General features: G+C 45.0%; 1 protein-coding gene across 1 annotated transcript in view; it reads left to right on the top strand.

Annotated features, from left to right (window-relative positions):
* TMEM132B (transmembrane protein 132B) overlaps positions 1 to 26,045 on the top strand; it is a 454,814-nt gene that overhangs the window by 418,138 nt on the left and 10,631 nt on the right. Inside the window, exon 8 of the mRNA XM_086942680.1 lies at positions 10,225 to 10,416. Within this exon, the coding sequence (XP_086798806.1) occupies positions 10,225 to 10,416 (192 nt within the window). The remainder of the gene's footprint in view (positions 1 to 10,224; positions 10,417 to 26,045) is intronic.

Here is a 26,045-nt window from a genome sequence, read left to right as displayed (position 1 = left end):
TGGTGTCTCCTAGATAATAGACAAATCTTTAGCCGTCGCTCATATATGTTCCTCCTTTAAGAAGGCCATTGATGTTCATCTTTTCAGGAATCAAAGGCTGATACCACTGCCCATGTAAACTCTCCATCCCTCTAGTCTCTGCTCAGATGACTCATGAGTCTCTCAAAGTTCAGCTCTCTGCATTGAAACCCCCTCATTGCCATGGCTTGGACCCATCACTTGCTGCACCAGCAGACGACGCCAGGCGAGTGTAGGGTGAAGGTGGCGTCTCTGCCATGCTCGTACCTGACACCTCCCCCAGCTTTTACCCCTTCAAATCATCAGATGGTGCTGGGATCCTGACACAGCTAGCCATCACATCTCCAGCTCTCCACCAGAGCACCAGCGGTGTCCTGTCCCCTCGTGTTTCTCTAGCATCCGACTGTTGATCTGCGATGCACTCCAGGTTTCATCACTGAGCCCAGTGCTTCTCGGAGCCTACCTAGCCCTGTTGGCAGCCCTTGCTTTAGAATTTGGCTTACAGTTTTATTAACACACTGACAGACCCAAATGTTGGTATGTCTTTGGGACTTTTCTGTCAATTCTTCTTTCCTGTTACAAACTTCAGCTTGACAGCTTACAACCAGCTCAAGTTACAATCGGAAAAGACTGAGGTCCTGGGGGTGTGGTCCCCTTCCTCTGGGTATCAGCCTGGGCACCCCAAAACCTAGGCTAGTGCCTACTCCAGTGAACAGGGCGGGGAACAGCGTTTACAACGCAACTTTTACCACGCAGTACCTTTACCTCGCAACTTTTACAACGCAAGTCATTACAACGACTTGCACTGGGGGGCGCTGTAGGATAGGGAATAGTTTAATTTACTATCCAAAACCTTCCCTACTATCCACGGGGACTGGAGTTGGAATAGTAAATTAAACTATTCACTATCCAGCGCCCCCCAAGGCAAGTCGTTGTGATGACTTGCGTTGTAAAACCTGCGTGGTAAAGGCATGCGCTGTAAAAGCATACGTAGTAACAAAATACATCCGAACAGGGCATATGATTTTGGGGTATCTTTGACATTGCCTTGACGCTTTCTCCCGGGGTGACCACGTGGCAGTGAACTATTTCCTGCTACTTATGGCGCTGTCGTTCTTCACCTCTACAACTAAGTGGCTTGTGATTGAAGCTTCAATCACCGAAAGCATGAACAGCTATATCTCCCTGTATCTGGGTGACTAAAGCATGTTACTGCAAGATTACAGACATTGAGAACATGGCCGCCCCTGCTCCCAGTGGTTAGTGTCTGAGTCGGTGGCCCCTACCTGCCAAAATGCCACTGGCAGCCAGTGGCCAAAAGGATCTCTGGTGACACACTGCACTTCTTACATCAGCTAGTGCACGCCACTCGACCCTATTATATGCAACCTATTTTTTTACCAGGTCCCTGCACATACCCTAAGTTCACAGATTATATTACAAGGTTCCTGCACATTCCCTGAGGGCTTGTTAGGTGCTCAATTATATCCTTCCTGGTGTATATCAGTTCGTGGTTGGCCCCTCTTTGAGAACCTGCGTGAATCTGATTGGTTTTAGTGAATGCTTGTAAGGTGCTCATTGGATCCCTTTTAATGAATATCAGTTCCTTGTTGGCCCCTCTTTGAGAGCCTACGTGACTCTGATTAGCTGTAGTAAGGGTTTATGAGGTGTTGATTGGATCCTTTTTAATGGATACCAATTACTGGTTGGCCTCTCTTTCAGAGCCTACGTGACTCTGATTGGCTTTAGTGAGGGCTTGTAAGGAGCTCATTTGATCCCTTCTAATGGATGCTTGTTCCTGATTGGCCCCTCTTTGGACCACTCTAGAGCTCTTATGGCCACTGGGTGTGTTTAACCACTCAGGGTCTGAGGAAATCTGATTCTGTCTTTAGGTGACCCTTGCATGTGAAGTGCAGACTCAGGCTGGCATGTAAATTGATACTTGTATAGCGCACTACTCACCCGCAAGGGTCTCAAGGCGCTTGTACGAATACCGCTGTGGAACCCATCCTGGCTTTCCCTGTGAGGCGCCCACTCCTGGGCACCCCCGAGGTGGAGGCCAGGCATCCTTAGCGTTGTGGGGGCTGTTGTGGAGATTAAGCAAGCTATTGCCCAGAGTTGCACAGTGGGACTCCATGATTGGAATAGGCACCGAGGCGAGAATTATCAGGTCGGTGGAATTTTTGAGCCCAAGATCCGCCGAGGCGGGGAATTGAACCCTGGTCCCGGGCTAGACCTCTGCATCAGGGTCTGCTGCTCTAACCATTGAGCCCTGTCTGGGGAGACACTAAGAACGCAGAGGTTATGTGCTTTTGATATTTATTGATGGCTTTTGAAAAGTGCTGTTATCTTCTCATATCTTCAGAGAATCTGTCTCCCTGTGGTCCCACCTTGGAGGGCCCCACCCTGACACAAATGACGTCCCGCCCACCACAGCCACGGTATTGGTGAGACATCCCAAGGTGCTTCATATGTGGGAAATGAATAAAAACAATTGAAAGGAACTGAGCAAGAAGAGCACAACAGGAAAGAAGTGAAGCAAACAAACAATGGAGGATGAATAGAAAGAGATAAATGAGCAAAGGAGTAAAAGGTCTGATTTATCAAAGGGGAACAGAAAAGAGTACAAGGGGGGCACAGCGAGAAGAGAAAGAGATAGGCGGGCACAGATAGAGGTGCAGAAATGAAAGGAAATAGAAAACACAGACCAAGAGGTTTGAGCTAGAAAGTAAAATACAGAAGGTCAGAGCAATGCAAGGTCTGGCCGAGGTAAACATGCAATCTGCAAGGAAATGAGGGCCGCATGTACGGTCGCAAATAGCCCGATTCGCAGACTCTGGTCGGTTGCAATCAGACAAGTATCTCAGGGCCGGCCCTAGGCATGTGCAAACTGTGCACCTGCACAGGGCCGCCAAACCCCAGGGGCCGCCACGTCTCCAGTAGTTGAAGGGGGCCCCTCAGCTGAGCTCTCGGTAGAGAGCTGTCTCTCTCTCTCTAAAGCAGCTGCTGCTGTCTGCAGCCTGCTCCTAGCCGCTCCTGCTCCTCGCGCTGCTGACCTTTGACTGAAGAGAAACAAAGTATCAACTTCCATTGTTTCTCTTCAGTCAAAGCCACGAGCCAGGCCCGGAAGGAGGAGGGGGTGGGGGCCCTAGGATGGTGCATTCTCCTCAGGGCACTATTCCTTTGAGAAGGGAGGAGGCCAGGGCTGTGAGGGGTGAGGGGTGGGGGAGGGGGGTTGTCAGTGTTTGTGGGCCTACATGGGCTGGGGACCTCTTAATGTGATTGTGGCACCCTTAAAAAACTGCTTCCCTGCCTCCCCTACAAGTTATCTAAAGACACAATTACAATGTTGAAGCTGGCTCTGTGTTTCCACATCAGCATTTTAAAAGCATTTTCTGGATGATTTCACCCGCTCGACTACACATGTCTAGCATGCGAAAGTGAAAGCGATTTGCACACCCCTCTTGAGTGGGCCTCGGTAAATGTGGAGAGCTGGCATGCTGGCATGTGGCGAAGACGCAGTGTTCTGCTGTGTGCCTTGTGCTCAGGTTGGCCCATGGTGAATTATAATTATTAGAAAGAACGCTCCAGATGCATAAGCACTTCCTCAGCCACCAAGTTTGGGACAAGGAACAAGACAGTGAGTAAGTTTATTTTTATTGTTGAAAGGTGAAACAGAGGTCCCGGTGGAATGGGATAAGGGGCCTGCAAGTAAGGGAAGATCATCTGATCTCTGTTCAGACAGCCTGTAGGTCCTTTCTCCAACATAGTGCCTGTGTAATATAGTTTGTAATCACTGTGACATTTTTAGGAACTTTTATACATAATAGAAACTGTGTTTTCCGACAAGTCATGGTTCTTTTAAACAAAATACAATTTTAATTGCTTGCTTTATCGTAGTCCGTTTCACGCTCACCCTGACATCTGTTTAAGTCCTCCGAGTCACTTGTTATTCTCGCGGTGTACCAAGTCAACCTTCCCTCTGAGTTTGGTAAGCCGAGTTACAGTGACAATCGTTATGTACAGCACATAGAGGTGTCAAAATGGCATTTGTACAAACATTAATTTTATTGTGAGAGAAAAGCATCTTCATTAAAACATGAATGCATGTGAGGGTGATGTGCTCTCTGCCCACCCTTGTTTGGCCGATATATTGTTGGTAGTTCTTAGTATTTAGTGTGTGTCCTTGGCTTGGGATGCTGGCACTTTCCTTGTATAGCCAGAGTACATATGGATACTGGATGGAAACTGCAAACTGATAGTAGAGCACCTGCCATGCATTTACTAAAAATAAAAAGCTTGTCTATTAGGTCAAAATTATTTTGTTTGAAGAAAGTGATCAGCTTACGTTTTGGAGTCCAGGCGGAGGGGGAGAAGGGTGCAAGGCAGAGGGGAGAAGGGTGCAAGGCAGAGGGGAGAAGGGTGCAAGGCAGAGAGGAGAAGGGTGCAAGGTGGAGAGGAGAAGGGTGCAAGGAAGAGGGGAGAATGGTGCAAGGCGGAGGGGTGAAGGGTGCAAGGCAGAGGGGAGACGGGTGCAAGGCAGAGAGGAGAAGGGTGCAAGGAGGAGGGGAGAAGGGTGCAAGGCAAGGGGAGACGGGTGCAAGGCAGAGGGGAGAAGGGTGCAAGGCAGAGGGGAGAAGAGCGCAAGGCAGAGAGGAGAAGGGTGCACGGCAGAGAGGAGAAGGGCACAAAGCGGAGGGGAGAAGGGTGCAAAGCGGAGGGGAGAAGGGCGCAAGGCGGAGGGGAGAAGGGCCCAAGGCGGAGGGGGAGAAGGGTGCAAGGCAGAGGGGAGAAGGGTGCAAGGCAGAGGGGAGAAGGGCGGAAGGCAGAGAGGAGAAGGGCGCAAGGCAGAGAGGAGAAGGGCGCAAGGCAGAGAGGAGAAGGGTGCACGGCAGAGAGGAGAAGGGTGCAAGGCAGAGGGGAGAAAGGTGGAAGGCAGAGAGGAGAAGGGTGCAAGGTAGAGAAGGGTGCAAAGTAGAGAAGGGAGCAAGGCGGAGGGGAGAAGGGTGCAAGGCAGAGGGGAGAAGGGTGCAAGGCAGAGAGTAGAAAGGGTGCATGGTAGAGAAGGGTGCAAGGCAGAGGGGAGAAGGTTGCAAGGCAGAGGGTAGAAGGTTGCAAGGCAGAGAGGAGAAGGGTGCAAGGCAGAGAGGAGAAGGGTGCAAGGCAGAGGGGAGTAGGATGCAAGGCAGAGAGGAGAAGGGTGCAAGGCGGAGGGGAGAAGGGTGCAAGGCGGAGGGGAGAAGGGTGCAAGGCAGAGGGGAGAAGGGTGCAAGGCAGAGGGGAGAAGGTGCAAGGCAGAGGGGAGAAGGGTGCAAGGCAGCGAGGAGAAGGGTGCAAGGCAGAGGGGAGACGGGTAAAAGGAAGAGGGGAGAATGGTGCAACGGGGAGGGGGAGAAGGGTGCAAGGCAGAGGGGAGAAGGGTGCAAGGTGGAGGGGAGAAGGGTGCAAGGCAGAGGGGAGAAGGGTGCAAGGCAGAGGGGAGAAGGGTGCAAGGCAGAGGAGAGAAGGGTGCAAGGCAGAGAGGGGAAGGGTGCAAGGCAGAGGGGAGAAGGGCGCAAGGCAGAGAGGAGAAGGGCGCAAGGCAGAGAGGAGAAGGGTGCAAGGCGGAGGGGAGAAGGGTGCAAGGCGGAGGGGAGAAGGGTGCAAGGCAGAGAGGAGAAGGGTGCAAGGTGGAGAGGAGAAGGGTGCAAGGAAGAGGGGAGAATGGTGAAACGGGGAGGGGGAGAAGGGTGCAAGGCGGAGGGGAGAAGGGTGCAAGGTGGAGAGGAGAAGGGTGCCATGGGGAGGGGAGAAGGGTGCAAGGCAGAGAGGAGAAGGGTGCAAGGCAGAGAGGAGAAGGGTGCACGGTAGAGAAGGCTGCAAGGCAGAGAGGAGAAGGGTGCAAGGCAGAGGGGAGAAGGGTGCAAGGCAGATGGGAGAAGGGTGCAAGGCAGAGGGGAGAAGGGTGCAAGGCAGAGAGGAGAAGGGTGCAAGGCAGAGGGGAGAAGGGTGCAAGGCAGAGGGGAGAATGGTGCAAGGTAGAAAAGGGTGCAAGGCGGAGGTGGAGAAGGGTGCAAGGGGGAGGGGGAGAAGGGTGCAAGGGGGAGGGCGAGAAGGGTGCTGCAAGGCAGAGGGGAGAAGGGTGCAAGGGGGATGGAGATGAAGTTAAAAATGTGCCCCCCCGGAAACATTTCTGCGGATGCCCATGGAACGCACACTACTTTGTGAGAGAGAGTGGGAGAGAGTGGAGAGAGAGAGAGTGGAGAGAGAGTGTGGAGAGAGAGAGTAGAGAGCGAGAGTAGAGAGCAAGAGTAGAGAGAGAGAGTGGAGAGAGAGTGAGGGTGGAGAGAGAGGGTGGAGAGAGAGAGTGGAGAGAGAGTGGAGAAAGAGTGGAGTGAGGCAGTGGAGAGAGAGTATAGAGAGAGTGGAGAGAGAGAGTAGCGAGAGAGTAGAGAGAGAGAGTCAGTGGAGAGAGAGTGGAGAGAGAGTAGAGAGAGGAGAGAAAGACAGTGGAGAGAGAGTAGAGAGAGAGTGGAGAGAGAGAGTGGAGAGAGAGAGTGGAGAGAGAGTAGAGAGAGAGAGTGGAGGGAGAGAGGGTGGAGAGAGAGAGTGGAGAGAAAGCGTGGAGAGAGAGAGTAGAGAGAGAGAGAGTGGAGAGAGAGTAGAGAGAGAGAGAGAGAGTGGAGAGAGAGTGGAGCTAGACAGTGGAGAGAGAGAGAGTGGAGAGAGCATGGAGACAGTGGAGAGAGTGAGCAAGAGAGTGGAGAGAGAGAGAGTGGAGGGAGACAGTGGAGAGAGAGTGGAGAGAGAGTGGAGAGAAAGACAGTGGAGAGAGAGTAGAGAGAGAGTGGAGAGAGAGTAGAGAGAGAGAGAGTGGAGGAAGAGAGAGTGGAGGGAGAGAGAGTGGAGGGAGAGAGAGTGGAGGGAGAGAGAGTGGGGAGAGAGAGTGGAGAGAGAGTAGAGAGAGAGAGTGGAGAAAGAGTAGAGAGAGAGAGTCGAGAGAAAGTGGAGCTAGACATTGGATAGAGAGTGGAGAGAGAGAGTGGAGAGAGAGAGTGGAGAGAGAGAGAGTGGAGAGAGAGGAGAGAGAGAGAGGAGATAGAGAGTGGAGAGAGAGTGGAGAGACAGTGGAGAGAGAGTGGCGAGAGAGTGGAGGGAGACAGTGGAGGAGACAGTGGAGAGAGAGATAGAAGAGAGAGAGAGTGGAGAGAGAGAGTGGAGAGTGGAGAGAGAGAGAAGAGAGAGAGGAGAGAGAGGAGAGAGAGTGCATAGAGAGTGGAGAGAGAGTGGAGGGAGACAGTGGAGGAGACAGTGCAGAGAGAGAGTGTGGAGAGAGTGGAGAGAGAGTGGAGAGGGAATGGAGAGAGAGTAGAAAGAGGGTGGAGAGAGTAGATAGAGGGTGGAAAGAGAGTGAGAAAGAGAGTGAGAGAGAGAGTGAGAGAGTGGAGAGAGAGTGGAGAGAGAGAGGGAGAGAGAGAGCGGAGAGAAAGAGATAGTGGAGAGAAAGTAGAGAGAGAGTGTGAAGGGAGAGAGGGTGGAGAGAGTGGAGAGAGAGAGTGGGGAGAGAGTGGGGGGAGTGGAGAGAGAGTAGAGAGAGTGGAGGGAGACAGTGGAGGGAGATAGTGGAGAGAGAGTGGAGAGAGAGTAGAGAGAGAGAAAGTGGAGAGAGAGACAGTGAAGAGAGAGTGGAGAGACAGTGGAGATGGAGTGGACAGAGTTGAGAGAGAGAATGGAGAGAGAGAGAGAGTTGAGAGAGAGAGAGACTGACTGACTGACTGACTCAGAGACTGAATACTGACTGACTGAGAGACTGACTGGCTAGGAAACTGACAGAGAGAGAGAGCAAGATTGGCTGACTAAGAGAGTGACTGACTGACTAACAGAGAGAGAGAGACTGATTGAGAGTGAGACTGACTGGCAGAGAGAGAGACTGACTGAGGTAGAGAGATACTGACTGACTGAGGTAGAGAGATACTGACTGACAGAGAGAGAGACAGAGAGAGAGGCAGAGACTGACTGAATAAGAGAGATAGACTGATTGACTGCGAGAGAGACTGACTGACTGAGAGAGACTGACTGACTGAGAGAGACTGACAGAGAGAGAGAGAGACTGACTGAGAGGGGGACTGACAGGGAGAGAGAGAGAGAGACTGACTGAGGTAGAGAGAGAATGACTGACTGAGAGAGACTGACTGACTGACTGACTCAGAGACTGAATACTGACTGGCTGAGAGACTGACTGGCTAGGAAACTGACAGAGAGAGAGAGAGCAAGATTGGCTGACTAAGAGAGTGACTGACAGACTAACAGAGAGAGAGAGACTGATTGAGAGTGAGACTGACTGGCAGAGAGAGAGACTGACTGAGGTAGAGAGATACTGACTGACTGAGGTAGAGAGATACTGACTGACAGAGAGAGAGACAGAGAGAGAGGCAGAGACTGACTGACTGAGAGAGATAGACTGATTGACTGCGAGAGAGACTGACTGACTGAGAGAGACTGACAGAGAGAGAGAGAGACTGACTGAGAGGGGGACTGACAGGGAGAGAGAGAGAGAGACTGACTGAGGTAGAGAGAGAATGACTGACTGAGAGAGACTGACTGGGAGAGAGCGAGACTGGCTGACAGAGAGAGAGACTAAGAGAGAGAGAGAGAGACTGGGAGACTTACTGGCTGAGAGAGAGAGAAAGACTGACAGAGAGAGAGACTGACAGAGAGAGAGACTGACTGAGAGAGAGATTGACTGACAGAGACTGACAGAGAGAGAGACTGACTGACAGAGAGAGACTGACAGAGAGAGAGACTGACTGAGAGAGAGAGACTGACAGAGAGAGACTGACAGAGAGAGAGACTGACTGAGAGAGAGATTGACTGACAGAGACTGACAGAGAGAGAGACTGACTGACAGAGAGAACAGAAACTAAAGAGGGCCCATGGAGCTTTGTTTACTTTTCTGTTGTCTCCATTTCTTGCTCTTTCCATAACACCTCAAGCAGTAAATAAGAGGCCGTCGAAAGTCCAAGGTTAGACACGCCTGTGATGTCACTGGGTGTGAAAGGGAGTGACATGTCGCTTTTGTCACCCATAACATTTTGGCGAATCGATGTCCATGAGGGTCCGGACCCCCTCTTCCGGGGCCCCCACCTACGCTCCCTGCACAGGGCCACCATGAGCCTAGAGCCGGCCCTGATTATCTTTTCCTACGTGCCAAACACATTTGGTGAATTGGTAACCTATTCCAGAATCGCAAAATGGGTCAGTGATCCTCTATTAGGAAGGGGCGTGTTAAGGAGCCCATTCGTAATAGCGACTAGCGTTGCTATGTATGAATGTTTGAACCCCAAATGCGGTGGCAAAACATTCACATTTTACCGCCTTCTTCAAGTAGCTAATAATCCATTCGCAACAAGAAGGGGTCCCCAGGGGACCCCTTCCCCCTTGTGAAAGGTTGTGAAAACATTTTTTAAGCAAGCAAAGTTAACAGGGATTACTGCTAACTGTTAAAAAATGATTGTGAAACATTATATTTTCTTTCTGAAACACATTCTGTGCTCCTTTAAGAAACATTGGCTGCATTTGAAAAAAAGCATTGCTTTATTTAAACCCATGCACAGACAAGGTGGTCTGTTGTTCCCAGCAGGCCACCATGCCTGTGTTTTTGCGATTCCCAATGGGTCACAAATTGAGACCTACCTCAGGAATGTTAAAGAGGTAAGTCAAGTGTGACTCCATTAGGAATGGCTAATGAGCACATTAGCACATAGGTGTTTGTGATTTCCTAATAGGAAATCGCACAAATTCACTATTAGGAAATCGTAAAATCAAATCTTCGTACATGTAGCCGATGGTGACTTTATAAAACATGCACAAAATAAATGAGAGGCACTGTAGCACCATTGAGGGGAAGTCTTTGCCCAAACAGTATTAACATATGTAAAAATTGCAACATGATGAGTCAATACTACCAAAAATATGGCACTTCATGCCGCATAATTTAACTTTTTTTGTTGCTTCATAATTTAGTCAACCTTGCCACATAATGTAATCCTCCACAGTTGCATAATTCAAGGGCACTGCCAATAGGTCGGTGCACACAAGTTAAAGGTGATACCAACTGCCAATGCTTATTTTGTATCTGCAGGCGCGTCATGCAATCAGAAACGTCCATCAATATTAGAAATGCTTGCCCTTTCTAAATGAGGATTCCATGTTTGTTTTGTTTTCTAGGTTCTCTCGCCCCTTTCTGACTCCATCTTGGCTGAGAAGACGGTGACGGTGGTCGATGACCGGGTCACAATCACTGACATGGGGGTGCAGCTCGTGGCCGGCCTGTCCCTCACCGTCCAGGCCAATAAAGGGAACAAGAGGACCCTCCTCGCGACAGCCACAGCGCACAATGTGCTCCAAGCCTTTAAGCAGGTAATGTCCATGGAAGACTGAACTACAAAGATAATCAGTGAATGGAAGAGTGAACTATGAATGGAAGAATGAACTACAAAGATAATCAGTGAATGGAAGAGTGAACTACAAAGATAATCAGTGAATGGAAGAATGAACTACAAAGATAATCAGTGAATGGAAGAGTGAACTACTAAGATAATCAGTGAATGGAAGAGAGAACTACATAGATAATCAGTGAATGGAAGAGTGAACTACTAAGATAATCAGTGAATGGAAGAATGAACTACATACATAATCAGTGAATGGAAGAGGGAACTACAAAGATAATCAGTGAATGGAAGAGTGAACTACAAAGATAATCAGTGAATGGAAGAATGAACTACAAAGATAATCAGTGAATGGAAGAGTGAACTACTAAGATAATCAGTGAATGGAAGAGAGAACTACATAGACAATCAGTGAATGGAAGAGTGAACTACTAAGATAATCAGTGAATGGAAGAGTGAACTACAAAGATAATCAGTGAATGGAAGAGTGAACTACATAGAAAATCAGTGAATGGAAGAGAGAACTACATAGATAATCAGTGAATGGAAGAGTGAACTACTAAGATAATCAGTGAATGGAAGAGTGAACTACATAGAGAATCAGTGAATGGAAGAGAGAACTACAAAGATAATCAGTGAATGGAAGAGTGAACTACAAAGATAATCAGTGAATGGAAGAATGAACTACAAAGATAATCAGTGAATGGAAGAGTGAACTACAAAGATAATCAGTGAATGGAAGATAATCAGTGAATGGAAGAGTGAACTACAAAGATAATCAGTGAATGGAAGAATGAACTACAAAGATAATCAGTGAATGGAAGAGTGAACTACTAAGATAATCAGTGAATGGAAGAGAGACCTACATAGATAATCAGTGAATGGAAGAGTGAACTACTAAGATAATCAGTGAATGGAAGAGTGAACTATGAATAGAAGAATGAACTACAAAGATAATCAGTGAATGGAAGAGTGAACTACAAAGATAATCAGTGAATGGAAGAATGAACTACAAAGATAATCAGTGAATGGAAGAGTGAACTACTAAGATAATCAGTGAATGGAAGAGAGAACTACATAGATAATCAGTGAATGGAAGAGTGAACTACTAAGATAATCAGTGAATGGAAGAATGAACTACATACATAATCAGTGAATGGAAGAGGGAACTACAAAGATAATCAGTGAATGGAAGAGTGAACTACAAAGATAATCAGTGAATGTGGAGTTCTGGACTTTTTGGTTCCGTCCAGAGGTGTCAGGGTACAACACCCAAAGACCCCGGAGTCCCACCTGCCTTGGTGCACAAATGAACAGAAACACGGGCTTCTCGATGGTGGCGTCAAAGACCAAAGGTTTATTACTGCAGGGACACAGAAGTCATAGATACTACACACGGTCAGTACCCAGGAGCCTGTTCGATTTGTACATTGAGGGTTGCTCCTTATATACCAAAAATTGTGCTCTAGGCAAATATTTCACATGTCGGTACATTCCCAAACCTTTTGTGTCTCTAAACAATAAATATTTGGCGTTACACAGGAACTGTCGATAATATCTGATACCAAACATCACGAAGAGGGGTTCCCACCAGTCCATCACAATCCCTTGTCAATATTGCATTCAAGAGCCGGACCGCCTCATCGTAAAGTTCGTTACCTCCCCCTAATAAAGGCCCAGAAGGAAAGGAGCAGAGCCAGGTGCAGAAGATAGAAAAGCGGGATAAGAGATGTTTGTAGGTTGTAAATGGGCAAGGCTACCGGCTTCGGCCGCCTAATCATGATCAGGTACAATGGACAGGAAAACCAGTTCAGGTGGGCTGGCCTCGGGCAGAGGAGGCAGCCTTTGTCGAGTCATGCAGCTTCAGCGTGATCTGGTTTAAGATGCACGTGTCATGTAAGAGGTGAATCTCCGGCTAAGGCTACGTGTCCTTAATCAAAGTGAAGTGAATGAAATGATCAGAGGCTATTGCATATGTGAGGGCAAGGAACCACAAAATGGCGGCCATAATCTAAGATGGATGCCGTGTGTATATCAGAAATGTGTCAGTGGAAGGAGTGCTCTTGCTCGTAGCGTAGCGAAAACACTAGGATATACTAGATGGATCATTTGCGGTTCGCTGATACTAATTTTATGTATTTCCGACAAACTTGAAAACACGGGTTCAAGTCGTCACGGAACCGTCACGGAACCTCAGACCCTCCTTTTGCCCTTACATAGGCAATTACTCAATCTATGTCTGAATCTAGTTCTATGTTCATCAGGTCAGTGACATGTTGTTGTATCATCATCCTTTCTCGTGTCTTTTCTCCAAACGCAGGTGGTTTCCTAAAACAAGTTGCAGCAAAAAGACTACACAGAGCAGGACCACACTGGATAATCAGACAACATGAGAATAGGAATACTAAGATGACACCAATGACCATTAGAACCTTCCATCCCCACGCTGAGATTAGAGTCCAAACCCACTCCATGAAGGACCAGTTTCCCTTGTCTACATGTATGGAGTCTGAAATCTTGTGCAACTTAGAGATCGCCTCGTAAACTGTTGGAGCATTATTAGGAATAAAGACACAGCAGCTCGATTGGATCATTCTGCATACCCCACCTCGATCTGCAAGTATAACATCTAGAACCATACGGTTCTGCAATGTCATGAGTCTATCCGCCTGAAGCTCAGCTGTCAGATTGCTAAGGGCACCAGCAGTTTCGGTAATAGTAGATTCAACTACCCGTGTTAGCTGGCGTATGTTTCTACTATTGGCCATTGGCCCCCAGAACGGAAGGAAGCCTTTGAAGAAGTCTCCAGCTTCCTGACCAGCGGTATCTTCCTTACTGAAAACACCTCTAGCTACTCTTGTTCTGTGGTAATCCGGTGAAGCAGTGTATGTCGGAGGCAACAATCGAGCAATATAACATGAACCTGAAAAGTCAGCAGGCAACCATGTATAAGCTCTGTCTCGACAGATGAAGTAGGTACCCCTAGCAGTAAGGAAGGCAGGGGAAGAGTTAGCCGGAAACACATAAGTCTCTACGCACTCACTCCTCCCTAGCTGAGCTCTCGGATTTCTCCCATTACCTTGCAAACAGACCTGACCTCGGTGAGGTACGACCCAGATTGGAGTTGAGCTTTTACGCTTGCTTTCTCCTAAACTAAGGCGATACTCTGAAGTATTCCAACTTAAATATACTCGCAATTCGTCTCTAGGGTAAGATGGAGTATTATTGACGTCCTTGATCATGTCAATAATTCCCTGGACTAAAGCTTTGTTGGCAGAGTTATATTTAGTGGAACGTGGTGGACGTGGAGGATAGGTTTCAAGGGCATAAGCAAAGATGGTTTGGAAGGCCTGAAATGATCCATTATAGCTGTAAGGTAAAACCAAATAGGGAATACCTTTATCCATAGTGTGAGGTATCAAGCCACACACCCAGCAGTCTGTAGTGTTAACTACCAGTTGGTGTTGGTGCAAGAGCTGTACAAAAGTATTATTAATGAATTCTGAGCGTCGAGCTTGCTCATGTTCAGGAAACGAGTGAAAAGAGTGTATAGAAGAAACAGTAGAAATAGCTGGATCAAGGGGAGGCACTGTAGAAACTGGCACAAAAATCAAATTTATGCTAAAGACAATTCCACCCACCAATGTTGCTAAAACAATCAAAAATGTAATGGCACATTGCATCAAGAAACATTTGCTGTGAAGAATTCTATTTAGTCTGTTTCTGCGAACATAAATCACATTTTCTCGTTGCAGCGCAGGAAGTTCCATCTTCTACAATCCGCTCGCGACCACTGATGATGTGTACGTAGATGAAAATGCCTCTGTCAGCCCTGGGAGTTCCCAGTACTAACAGAAAGATCGACCTTGTGTCAGACCCCTGCAAATTCAAACTAGGCACACAGCCACGACCCTACGGCTACCCAGACGGCAAGGCAATTTATTAAAAACAATAAACAATAGCAAACTTCCTGGCTGAAAAGCAAAAAGTCCAATGTATATAAATATCAAAATCACAATATGCAGTTGCCTGCTTTATTAGTTCATTTTATGGCTTCTAAGGTTGTATCTTTTCTTTGCTGGTACTGTTTGATCGGAAAATAGTGTATCACTAGCAGCTGTTGCAGAGTTTACGTTCGCAGATGGCAAAGTTTCTTTTGATGCTGGAGACAAATGTTCAATGTTCAAAACAGTCTTTTCAGGAGGAGAGTCAAGTTTCAAAGTGTCAGAAATCAAATCGGCATCGCTGAAAGGGACAAATTTTGGAGTTATTTCAGATTCGGAGGCACCAATTCCCTTCTTCACCCAGTCGTCGTAGGGCAGCGGCAGTGGAACACGCTTTACGTGAGAAGCGTGGATCCAGTTCTTCCGGCCAGCAACACGTACAGCTGTCCTCGTTGCCAGCAGGATCTGGAAGGGGCCGATGTAGCGAGGCTGAAGATTCTTTGTCCTCGCGAAGTTCCGGACCACTATGAAGTCACCCGGTTTCAGTTGATGCCCTGGACTCTCCGGAGGCTTTGGCAAAGCATCAAAAACCTGTTGATGAATAAGACTTAATTTAGCAGTCAAGTCGTAAAGGTAGTCTATCAACATAGGATATTCAATGGAGCAGAATTGTTTAGGCCTTGGCACACCCCAGACATTTGCCGGGCGGCCAAATACAATCTCATATGGAGAAAGCCCTATTCTAGAATGCACTGTTGCTCTCGTTGATAACAAGGCCAAAGGAAGTGCGTCTGGCCAAGCCAAACCTGTGGATGCTTGTATTTTGGCTATTTTAAGCTTGAGGGTGCCATTGTAACCCTCCACTAGACCAGCTGACTGGGGATGGTTCGCACTATGAAATTTTTGTTTCAATCCTAGACCAGCACACACACTCTGCATAACTTTCCCTATAAACTCACTTCCGTTATCTGACCATACAATCCGTGGCATTCCATACCTAGGAAAAAATTCTTTGAGAAGAATTTTGGCAGTTGATAAAGCAGTGTTGTCCTTTAGTGGGTATGCTTCTATCCACCTGGAAAAAGCACAAACTACCACCAGGACGTATTTTAAATTGTTGCAGCGTTCCATGTGAATGAAGTCTAACTGTATTACTTCAAAGGGACAGGAAGGAGGAGCAAAATGACCAGCTGGAGTTGGAGTTCCCTTGCCAGGATTATGCATCAAGCACACCATACAATTTTTCACCACTCTCTCTGCACACTTACTGATTCCCTCATTCTTCCAAACCGGAGCTAACATCTTACATATCCCTTTAGAACTTATGTGCGCCACTCCATGCGCCATCGTCACTACTGCAAGCACATACGCATCAGGCAACATCCAACGCTGCTGTTCTGTCAAATCGATCCAACATCCATTCGAGTCCAATTTGCCCGTACTTTCTCTCCATACGCGTTTCTCTTCCTCAGTCGCTTCTTTCTGAATCTCTTTCACACTTTCCATTGTGTCTTCACACATTCCAGACTCAGCAATCCATCTTGCAGACGTAGCAACATACATTCTACTCATCATGTCTCTAGCTGTCTGTTTAGCGGTTTCATCAGCAAAGGCATTTCCCCGACCAACATCATCCGTGATTGCTTTATGAGCACTGCACTTCACAATTGCAACTTCAGTCGGTAAGGTTAGAGATTCTAACAAGTCGTTAACTAGCTGACCATGTTGAATCTTAGTCCCATGGGACGTAATGAAACCCCTTTCTCTCCACAACCGGCCAAAACTATGGGCCACGCCAAATGCGTACTGACTATCTGTGAACACATTCACTCTCTTTCCCTCAGCTAAAACACACGCTCTCGTAAGAGCTATTAACTCTGCAGCTTGGGCAGAATTCTGACTCACTCTTGCAGTCTCCACAATCGTCTTCAAAGTCGTTACCGCGTAGGCAGCAGTCACATCACCATTCTCCAATTTAAAACATGACCCGTCCACATACAGCGTACCATCCGGGTCGGATAGGGGAGTATCCCTCAAGTCGATACGACCTTTTGTCTCTTCCTCCGTTTTGAAATAACAGTCATGTGGCTCAGAATCACTCGACTCTTGATCAGTCGGCAACAATGTTGCTGGGTTCAATACATTGCATCTTTTGATCTGAATATGACTCGCTAATAACGTCAGCTCGTAACCAGATAATCTCGCACTAGTAAGGTGTTGTGTCTTCGTTCGGTTCATGAGTGTGTCCACTGCATGAGGAACCATGACCACTAGCATATTGTTCATCACCAAACCAGCAGATTGTCGAATGGAAGCCGCAGCTGCCGCTGTAGCCCTCAAACAACTAGGCAATGCTCTAGCTACCGGATCTAATGTTGATGAGAAATACGCACAAGGGCGTTGTTTATCACCAAACTTCTGCGTCAGGACACTCAACGCGCAACCTTCTCTTTCGTGAACGTAGAGCGTGAATGGCTTACTGTAATCAGGTGTGCCCAATACAGGAGCTGAACACAAAGCTTTTCGTAATTCAGTAAAACTCTCTTGACATTCATCAGACCATGGCACCGGACTCGGAACATTTTTCCCAGTCAAAGCTACCAATGGCTTTGCTAAAAGTGAAAAATTTGGGATCCATTGCCTACAGTAAGAGGTAATACCTAGAAAGGCACGTACTTCCCTCTGTGTGCGTGGAACACTCATCTGCGTAATTGCTTTTATTCTTTCTGGGGTCAACTTCCTTCCCTCCTTTGATAAGAGGTGACCTAGGTAGGTTACTTCTTGGCAGCAGTATTGCATTTTGGAAGGTGACACCTTATGATTCAAATTAGACAAATGATGCAATAGTGAAATTGTAGCTGCTTTGCAAGTTTCCTTGTCATCGGCAGCCACTAAAAGATCGTCTACGTACTGTACTAGGGCAGAGCCTGGAGGAAGGACAAAAGAATCTAACTGACTTTTTAAAGCTTGACTGTAAATGGATGGACTTTCACAATAGCCTTGTGGAGCGCGTTTAAATCTGAAGCTTCGACCTCCTAGACAGAAGCCAAAAATATCTCTGCTTTCCTCGGCTATCGGAATGCTGAAAAAGGCATTCTTCAAGTCGATGACTGAGAACCAATTGGCTGTAGCGGGAATCAATGTTAGCAAGGCAGTAATGTCTGGCACTACAGGAAACTGTGGAATTACAATCTTATTAACTTCTCTAAGGTCTATGACAAACCTATAAACTGGAGGCTTTGTAGGATCAGTTCGTTTCAAAATCGGTAATACAGGACTATTACAAACATTTCCTCGCGTTTCTTCAACCACACCTTTTTTAATCAAATCTTGCACAATCAATAAGAGTGCACGCTCACCTTCATTCGATATTTTATATTGAGGAATTCTTGGAAATTTCACATTCGCTTTCAAAGTTACTACATACGGTGGAATCTCTAGTAGACCTACATCATTGGGACCAGTCGCCCAAAGAGAATCTGGGAGTGAACGTAGCTCCGGCGGGAGTGCGTCCATTGACAAGTACATCGGAGAGGTGAGTCTTTTACCCAAAGTAAGCTGTACTCCTTCCGGAGAACAGTACAATGTCGCATATAGTCGTTTTAACAAATCTAAACCAAGCAGATTTTCATTACAACCTGTCGTCAAAATCAAGGGTGCTTTCAATTGACACGGTCCAACAGAAATAGACAAAGGACCAGATATCGGGTTGTACACAGGGGCGCCTGAAAAACCTACGGAAACATTTGTTGAGCCAGACAAAGGTGCGCCAGGGAGTTTCGCATGCATGATAGAACTTTTTGCGGCACCAGTATCCAACAGAAACGGTTCGACTACACCTGATGTTGCTACTGCGACATAAGGCCCACTCTGATCCACTGGAACTGATACTACTCCCTCTCTCTGTCCATGGCTGTCCTAGTACCCATTTTGTTGAAATCCCTCTTCAACTTCACAATAATCCTCAACAAGATATTGCTGAGATCTATTCTGTTGAGCTGACTGTACATTTCGTTGATCAAAGTGATTAGAGTGACGATCATTTGTTTGTGGAGGCATAGCACCTCGTCCTCGTCCTCTAGAATTCTGTGCAAAACCACCACGACCTCTCTGAGCTGCTGCCGCATTATTTTGCGCTAAAATCTGACAATCATTTTTATAGTGACCCTCTTTCTTACAGTACGCACACTGATTCCACTGGTATTGAGGCCTGGTCGAATTATAATCTGTCTTTTGATACGAATTCTGTTGCATATTAGTCTGATTCGTGCGAGGCGGATACGCCTGCTGTAAAAGAACTTTAGTCTTTAAATCTTTCGTTTTCTTCTCTGATTTCTCCTTTTCCTCTTTATCCCTATTTTCGTAGTACTGTGCTGTCGCAAGTATTTGCGCTGTCGTAGATACAGCCCACGCACTTTCTGAGTCTTTCAATTTATTGCATAATTCAGGTAACAAATTATGCACAAATTTATCGACAAACAATCTCTGTCCTCCTTCAGTGCTCATGTCCTGACCACTATGATCCACAAAAGTCTCTTCGAACCTCGTGAAGAAGTCAGAGACACTTTCGTCTTTCTTCTGCTTGCATGCGGATAATTTATCCCAATTAACACGCAATGCTGGCATCAGAGTCTTCATTAAATCTATTATTCTGCCAGGAAGATTAGCAATTAGGGGTTCGGGTTTCGCACCACCCGTTTGTTGAGCATCTGCTGCAGTGATAGCTGCCCAATCACCACCTAAAGCAGCCTGATGATCTTCTCTACGAATTTTAGCCCATACTGGTTGTGGAACTACATTACCAAACAACATATCAATATCGGCTAAGTTCATTATACAAGCCTCAACTGTCTGTGTCAATTCCTTGTAATATCCGGCTGGATTCTTACGCGGATCTGGCAAGGCCTGTTTCACTGCTAACACTTCTGCTCGCTTCCATGGAATATGTATCCATACTCTTTGGAACTGTGCTGGAGCAGCTGCAATACCAGCATTATCATCACGTTGTACTGCTTCGCGCCAAATTGGAGGAACCTCCCTCATTGGATATTGGCGACTTGGCTTCACTTTACCTTTCTCTAAATCTCTCGGCGAACGAAGAGATGGATCAATCCTAAAACTCAAAATAAGTTCCATCGCTTCCTTTATATTATCGCCCACTATCATTCCAGCAGCAAACTCTTTCTGCACTTTAATTAAATCTTCCAAATCTGATTCAACATCGTCTTCTTCTATTTCCTCACGCAACAACGAGCACATCTCGTCAAAGACGTATCGCTGCGTTGGCTCTCCCCATTGCATAAATGTCTCTAACACATCTCTCGTACTATATCTTCTAACTTTTGTAATCCATCTGAGAGCCGTGGAGTCTAAAACTCCCCGTTCCTCAGTACTTGGAAGCTGACTCCGTCTCTGAACAGAGTCAGGAATAGGAGTCTTAATCAAGGTTTTATATATAGGCGACAGCATATTAGTAACAGAATCAGTGATTCTTCGACGAACAGAAAGTGGAGTTAGTACACTCGCAGACATAGAGAATGCAGTAGAGGTAGGAATAGATGACGAAACAGTAGGAGTATCGAGGAAAATAGTTTGAGGACCAATAGGTACAGTGGTAGGTATAGGAGCGGGCAGTGCGGGAAGAGGAGGAGCTGTAGGAACATTTACATTCACCACAGGAGGTATAGGAACTTGATTCTGAGGAACAAGGACACCAGGTTGTCCAGCAACCGGCAATTGAACATTCGGTATAAGTTGGGCCGCAGCACCTTGTGCGTACGGTGGAGGCGACCGTAACAGATAAGATAGCAGAGGATCGTTTTCAGAATCCTCCAGTATCTTAGCCATTTTCGATGGCAAGGCAGGATAGCACTTGTCAATCGCTAAGTTATGCTCTCTAATGGCTACATCTATGGCTTTCTCACACTCGTCAGCCTGCAACTGTTTAGTCGCTTGCTCTAGAGTTAACTCTTCTTGCTCTTTTTGCTCTTTCTTCAACCTTTTCATTTCTCTCTGTTTGGATTCTTTTCGCCAGTAACGAAAAGAGTCAAACATTGCCGGCCGGGCTTTCTTCCTAAACAATTTCGCTTCTAAATTGTCAAGGATCTCGGGTTCGAAACTACCATGTAGTGGCCAACTAAGGACACCATCTTTCTTACAATAACGAACCCATATCTCATTATAAGTTATAGGACCCACACCATACTTACAGTATAAATCATAAAGGGGAGTCCCAATCGGAGGAACCAGACAGGAATCCTCTAATTGTGAGTCACTGTTGCAACTAAAACAAGACAACATTTTCCGACTTACCATTTTCAGTCTGGAACACAAGACAAACAAACACGGAACAAATTTGTGCACTTGAACCAAGAACTTAGGCCTACCAAAAACGAACTGATGTATCGATACCCAAAACTGAACCAAATAGATTATCGTAATTAGAACAACTAGTGATAATCTTACGAAACCAAACCAAACCAAGAACCGATCAAGGATTTTTAACAATCCTCACAAAAGTAACCAGCTAGCTATCACTAAATACTTAACTGAGTCACTGAAGACGTCACCAAGGAGAAACCCGTCACGTTTCGCCGTACTAAGGACTGCACCACTTCGGGTCCAAGACAGGGCGACGGTCAAGGCAACGGCCCACTGCAGCCGTCCTGAACGGGAACCCTCGTGGAAGAGAACTTCAGGGCCACTTTTGCGATATGCCGGGATCGATGAAGTGGAGCGCCTCCCTCAGGAATCTTCACACGAAGCTTCTCGAACTCTTCAGGCTTTTGGACCGGTACCGAATGACGTCGCCCCACGTTGGGCGCCAATTGGAGTTCTGGACTTTTTGGTTCCGTCCAGAGGTGTCAGGGTACAACACCCAAAGACCCCGGAGTCCCACCTGCCTTGGTGCACAAATGAACAGAAACACGGGCTTCTCGATGGTGGCGTCAAAGACCAAAGGTTTATTACTGCAGGGACACAGAAGTCATAGATACTACACACGGTCAGTACCCAGGAGCCTGTTCGATTTGTACATTGAGGGTTGCTCCTTATATACCAAAAATTGTGCTCTAGGCAAATATTTCACATGTCGGTACATTCCCAAACCTTTTGTGTCTCTAAACAATAAATATTTGGCGTTACACAGGAACTGTCGATAATATCTGATACCAAACATCACGAAGAGGGGTTCCCACCAGTCCATCACAATCCCTTGTCAATATTGCATTCAAGAGCCGGACCGCCTCATCGTAAAGTTCGTTACCTCCCCCTAATAAAGGCCCAGAAGGAAAGGAGCAGAGCCAGGTGCAGAAGATAGAAAAGCGGGATAAGAGATGTTTGTAGGTTGTAAATGGGCAAGGCTACCGGCTTCGGCCGCCTAATCATGATCAGGTACAATGGACAGGAAAACCAGTTCAGGTGGGCTGGCCTCGGGCAGAGGAGGCAGCCTTTGTCGAGTCATGCAGCTTCAGCGTGATCTGGTTTAAGATGCACGTGTCATGTAAGAGGTGAATCTCCGGCTAAGGCTACGTGTCCTTAATCAAAGTGAAGTGAATGAAATGATCAGAGGCTATTGCATATGTGAGGGCAAGGAACCACAAAATGGCGGCCATAATCTAAGATGGATGCCGTGTGTATATCAGAAATGTGTCAGTGGAAGGAGTGCTCTTGCTCGTAGCGTAGCGAAAACACTAGGATATACTAGATGGATCATTTGCGGTTCGCTGATACTAATTTTATGTATTTCCGACAAACTTGAAAACACGGGTTCAAGTCGTCACGGAACCGTCACGGAACCTCAAATGGAAGAATGAACTACAAAGATAATCAGTGAATGGAAGAGTGAACTACTAAGATAATCAGTGAATGGAAGAGAGAACTACATAGATAATCAGTGAATGGAAGAGTGAACTACTAAGATAATCAGTGAATGGAAGAGTGAACTACAAAGATAATCAGTGAATGGAAGAGTGAACTACATAGAAAATCAGTGAATGGAAGAGAGAACTACATAGATAATCAGTGAATGGAAGAGTGAACTACTAAGATAATCAGTGAATGGAAGAGTGAACTACATAGAGAATCAGTGAATGGAAGAGAGAACTACAAAGATAATCAGTGAATGGAAGAGTGAACTACAAAGATAATCAGTGAATGGAAGAATGAACTACAAAGATAATCAGTGAATGGAAGAGTGAACTACAAAGATAATCAGTGAATGGAAGATAATCAGTGAATGGAAGAGTGAACTACAAAGATAATCAGTGAATGGAAGAGTGAACTACAAAGATAATCAGTGAATGGAAGAATGAACTACAAAGATAATCAGTGAATGGAAGAGTGAACTACTAAGATAATCAGTGAATGGAAGAGAGACCTACATAGATAATCAGTGAATGGAAGAGTGAACTACTAAGATAATCAGTGAATGGAAGAGTGAACTACAAAGATAATCAGTGAATGGAAGAGTAAACTACATAGAGAATCAGTGAATGGAAGAGAGAACTACAAAGATAATCAATGAATGGAAGAGCGAACTACAAAGATAATCAGTGAATGGAAGAATGAACTACAAAGATAATCAGTGAATGGAAGAGTGAACTACTAAGATAATCAGTGAATGGAAGAGAGACCTACATAGATAATCAGTGAATGGAAGAGTGAACTACTAAGATAATCAGTGAATGGAAGAGTGAACTATGAATAGAAGAATGAACTACAAAGATAATCAGTGAATGGAAGAGTGAACTACATAGAGAATCAGTGAATGGAAGAGAGAACTACAAAGATAATCAGTGAATGGAGGAGTGAACTACAAAGATAATCAGTGAATGGAAGAATGAACTACAACGATAATTAGTGAATGGAAGAATGAACTACAAAGATAATCAGTGAATGGAAGTGTGAACTACAAAGATAATCAGTGAATGGAAGAATGAACTACAAAGATAATCAGTGAATGGAAGAGTGAACTACAAAGATAATCAGTGAATGGAAGAGAGAACTACAAAGATAATCAGTGAATGGAAGAGCGAACTACAAAGATAATCAGTGAATGGAAGAATGAACTACAAAGATAATCAGTGAATGGAAGAGTGAACTACTAAGATAATCAGTGAATGGAAGAGAGACCTACATAGATAATCAGTGAATGGAAGAGTGAACTACTAAGATAATCAGTGAATGGAAGAGTGAACTATGAATAGAAGAATGAACTACAAAGATAATCAGTGAATGGAAGAGTGAACTACATAGAGAATCAGTGAATGGAAGAGAGAACTACAAAGATAATCAGTGAATGGAGGAGTGAACTACAAAGATAATCAGTGAATGGAAGAATGAACTACAACGATAATTAGTGAATGGAAGAATGAACTACAAAGATAATCAGTGAATGGAAGTGTGAACTACAAAGATAATCAGTGAATGGAAGAATGAACTACAAAGATAATCAGTGAATGGAAGAGTGAACTACAAAGATAATCAGTAAATGGAAGAGTGAACTACTAAGATAATCAGTGAATGGAAGAGTGAACTACATAGAGAATCAGTGAACGGAAGAGTGAACTACTAAGATAATCAGTGAATAGAAGAGTGAACTACATAGAGAATCAGTGAATGGAAGAGAGAACTACAAAGATAATCAGTGAATGGAAGAGTGAACTATGAATGGAAGTATGAACTACAAAGATAATCAGTGAATGGAAGAGTGAACTACAAAGATAATCAGTGAATGGAAGAGTGAACTACAAAGATAATCAGTGAATGGAAGAATGAACTACAAAGATAATCAGTGAATGGAAGAGTGAACTACTAATCAGTGAATGGAAGAGTGAACTACAAAGATAATCAGTGAATGGAAGAGTGAACTACATAGAGAATCAGTGAATGGAAGAGTGAACTACAAAGATAATCAGTGAATGGAAGAATGAACTACAAAGATAATCAGGGAATGGAAGAGTGAACTACAAACATAATCAGTGAATGGAAGAATGAACTACAAAGATAATCAGTGAATGGAAGTGTGAACTACACAGATAATCAGTGAATCCAAGAATGAACTACAAAGATAATCAGTGAATGGAAGAGTGAACTACTAAGATAATCAGTGAATGGAAGAGTGAACTACATAGAGAATCAGTGAATGGAAGAGTGAACTACTAAGATAATCAGTGAATAGAAGAGTGAACTACATAGAGAATCAGTGAATGGAAGAGAGAACTACAAAGATAATCAGTGAATGGAAGAGTGAACTATGAATGGAAGAATGAACTACAAAGATAATCAGTGAATGGAAGAGTGAACTACAAAGATAATCAGTGAATGGAAGAATGAACTACAAAGATAATCAGTGAATGGAAGAGTGAACTACAAAGATAATCAGTGAATGGAAGAGTGAACTACTAAGATAATCAGTGAATGGAAGAGTGAACTACATAGAGAATCAGAGAATGGAAGAGAGAACGACATAGATAATCAGTGAATGGAAGAGTGAACTACTAAGATAATCAGTGAATGGAAGAGTGAACTATATAGAGAATCAGTGAATGGAAGAGAGAACTACAAAGATAATCAGTGAATGGAAGAGTGAACTACAAAGATAATCAGTGAATGGAAGAATGAACTACAAAGATAATCAGTAAATGGAAGAGTGAACTACTAAGATAATCAGTGAATGGAAGAGTGAACTACATAGAGAATCAGTGAATGGAAGAGAGAGCTACATAGATAATCAGTGAATGGAAGAGTGAACTACAAAGATAATCAGTGAATGGAAGAATGAACTACAAAGATAATCAGTGAATTGAAGAATGAACTACTAAGATAATCAGTGAATGGAAGAGTGAACTACATAGAGAATCAGTGAATGGAAGAGAGAACTACATAGATAATCAGTGAATGGAAGAGTGAACTACAAAGATAATCCGTGAATGGAAAAGTTCACTACATAGATAATCAGTGAATGGAAGATTGAACTTCGAAGATAATCAGTGAATGGAAGATTGAACTACAAAGATAATCAGTGAAAATAATCAGTGAATGGAATATTAAACTACAAAGATATTCAGTGAATGGAAGATTGAACTACGAAGATAATCAGTGAATGGAAGATTGAACTACAAAGATAATCAGTGAAAATAATCAGTGAATGGAAGATTAAACTACAAAGATAATCAGTGAATGGAAAAGAGAACTACATAGATAATAAGTGAATGGAAGAGTGAACTACATAGATAATCAGTGAATGGAAGAGTGAACTACAAAGATAATCAGTGAATTGAAGAGTGAACTACTTAGATAATCAGTGAATGGAAGAGTGAACTACATAGATAATCAGTAAATGGAAGATTGAACTACAAAGATAATCAGTGAATGGAAGAGGGAACTTCATAGATAATCAGATAATGGAAGAGTGAAGTACATAGATAATCAGTGAATGGAAGAGTGAACTACGTAGATAATCAATGAATGGAAGATTGAACTACAAAGATAATCAGTGAATGGAAGATTGAACTATGAAGATAATCAGTGAATGGAAGAGTGAACTACAAAGATATTCAGTGAATGGAAGATTGAACTGGTGAACTACAAAGATAATCAGTGAATGGAAGATTGACCTACAAAGATAATCAGTGATGTATCGCGTGAGATGGGA

The sequence above is a fragment of the Lissotriton vulgaris genome, chromosome 11, assembly GCF_964263255.1.
Source record: "Lissotriton vulgaris chromosome 11, aLisVul1.2, whole genome shotgun sequence".
Taxonomy (NCBI): domain Eukaryota; kingdom Metazoa; phylum Chordata; class Amphibia; order Caudata; family Salamandridae; genus Lissotriton; species Lissotriton vulgaris.
Note: the sequence above shows the minus strand (reverse complement) of the source record. Positions and strands in the feature narration are given on the sequence as shown.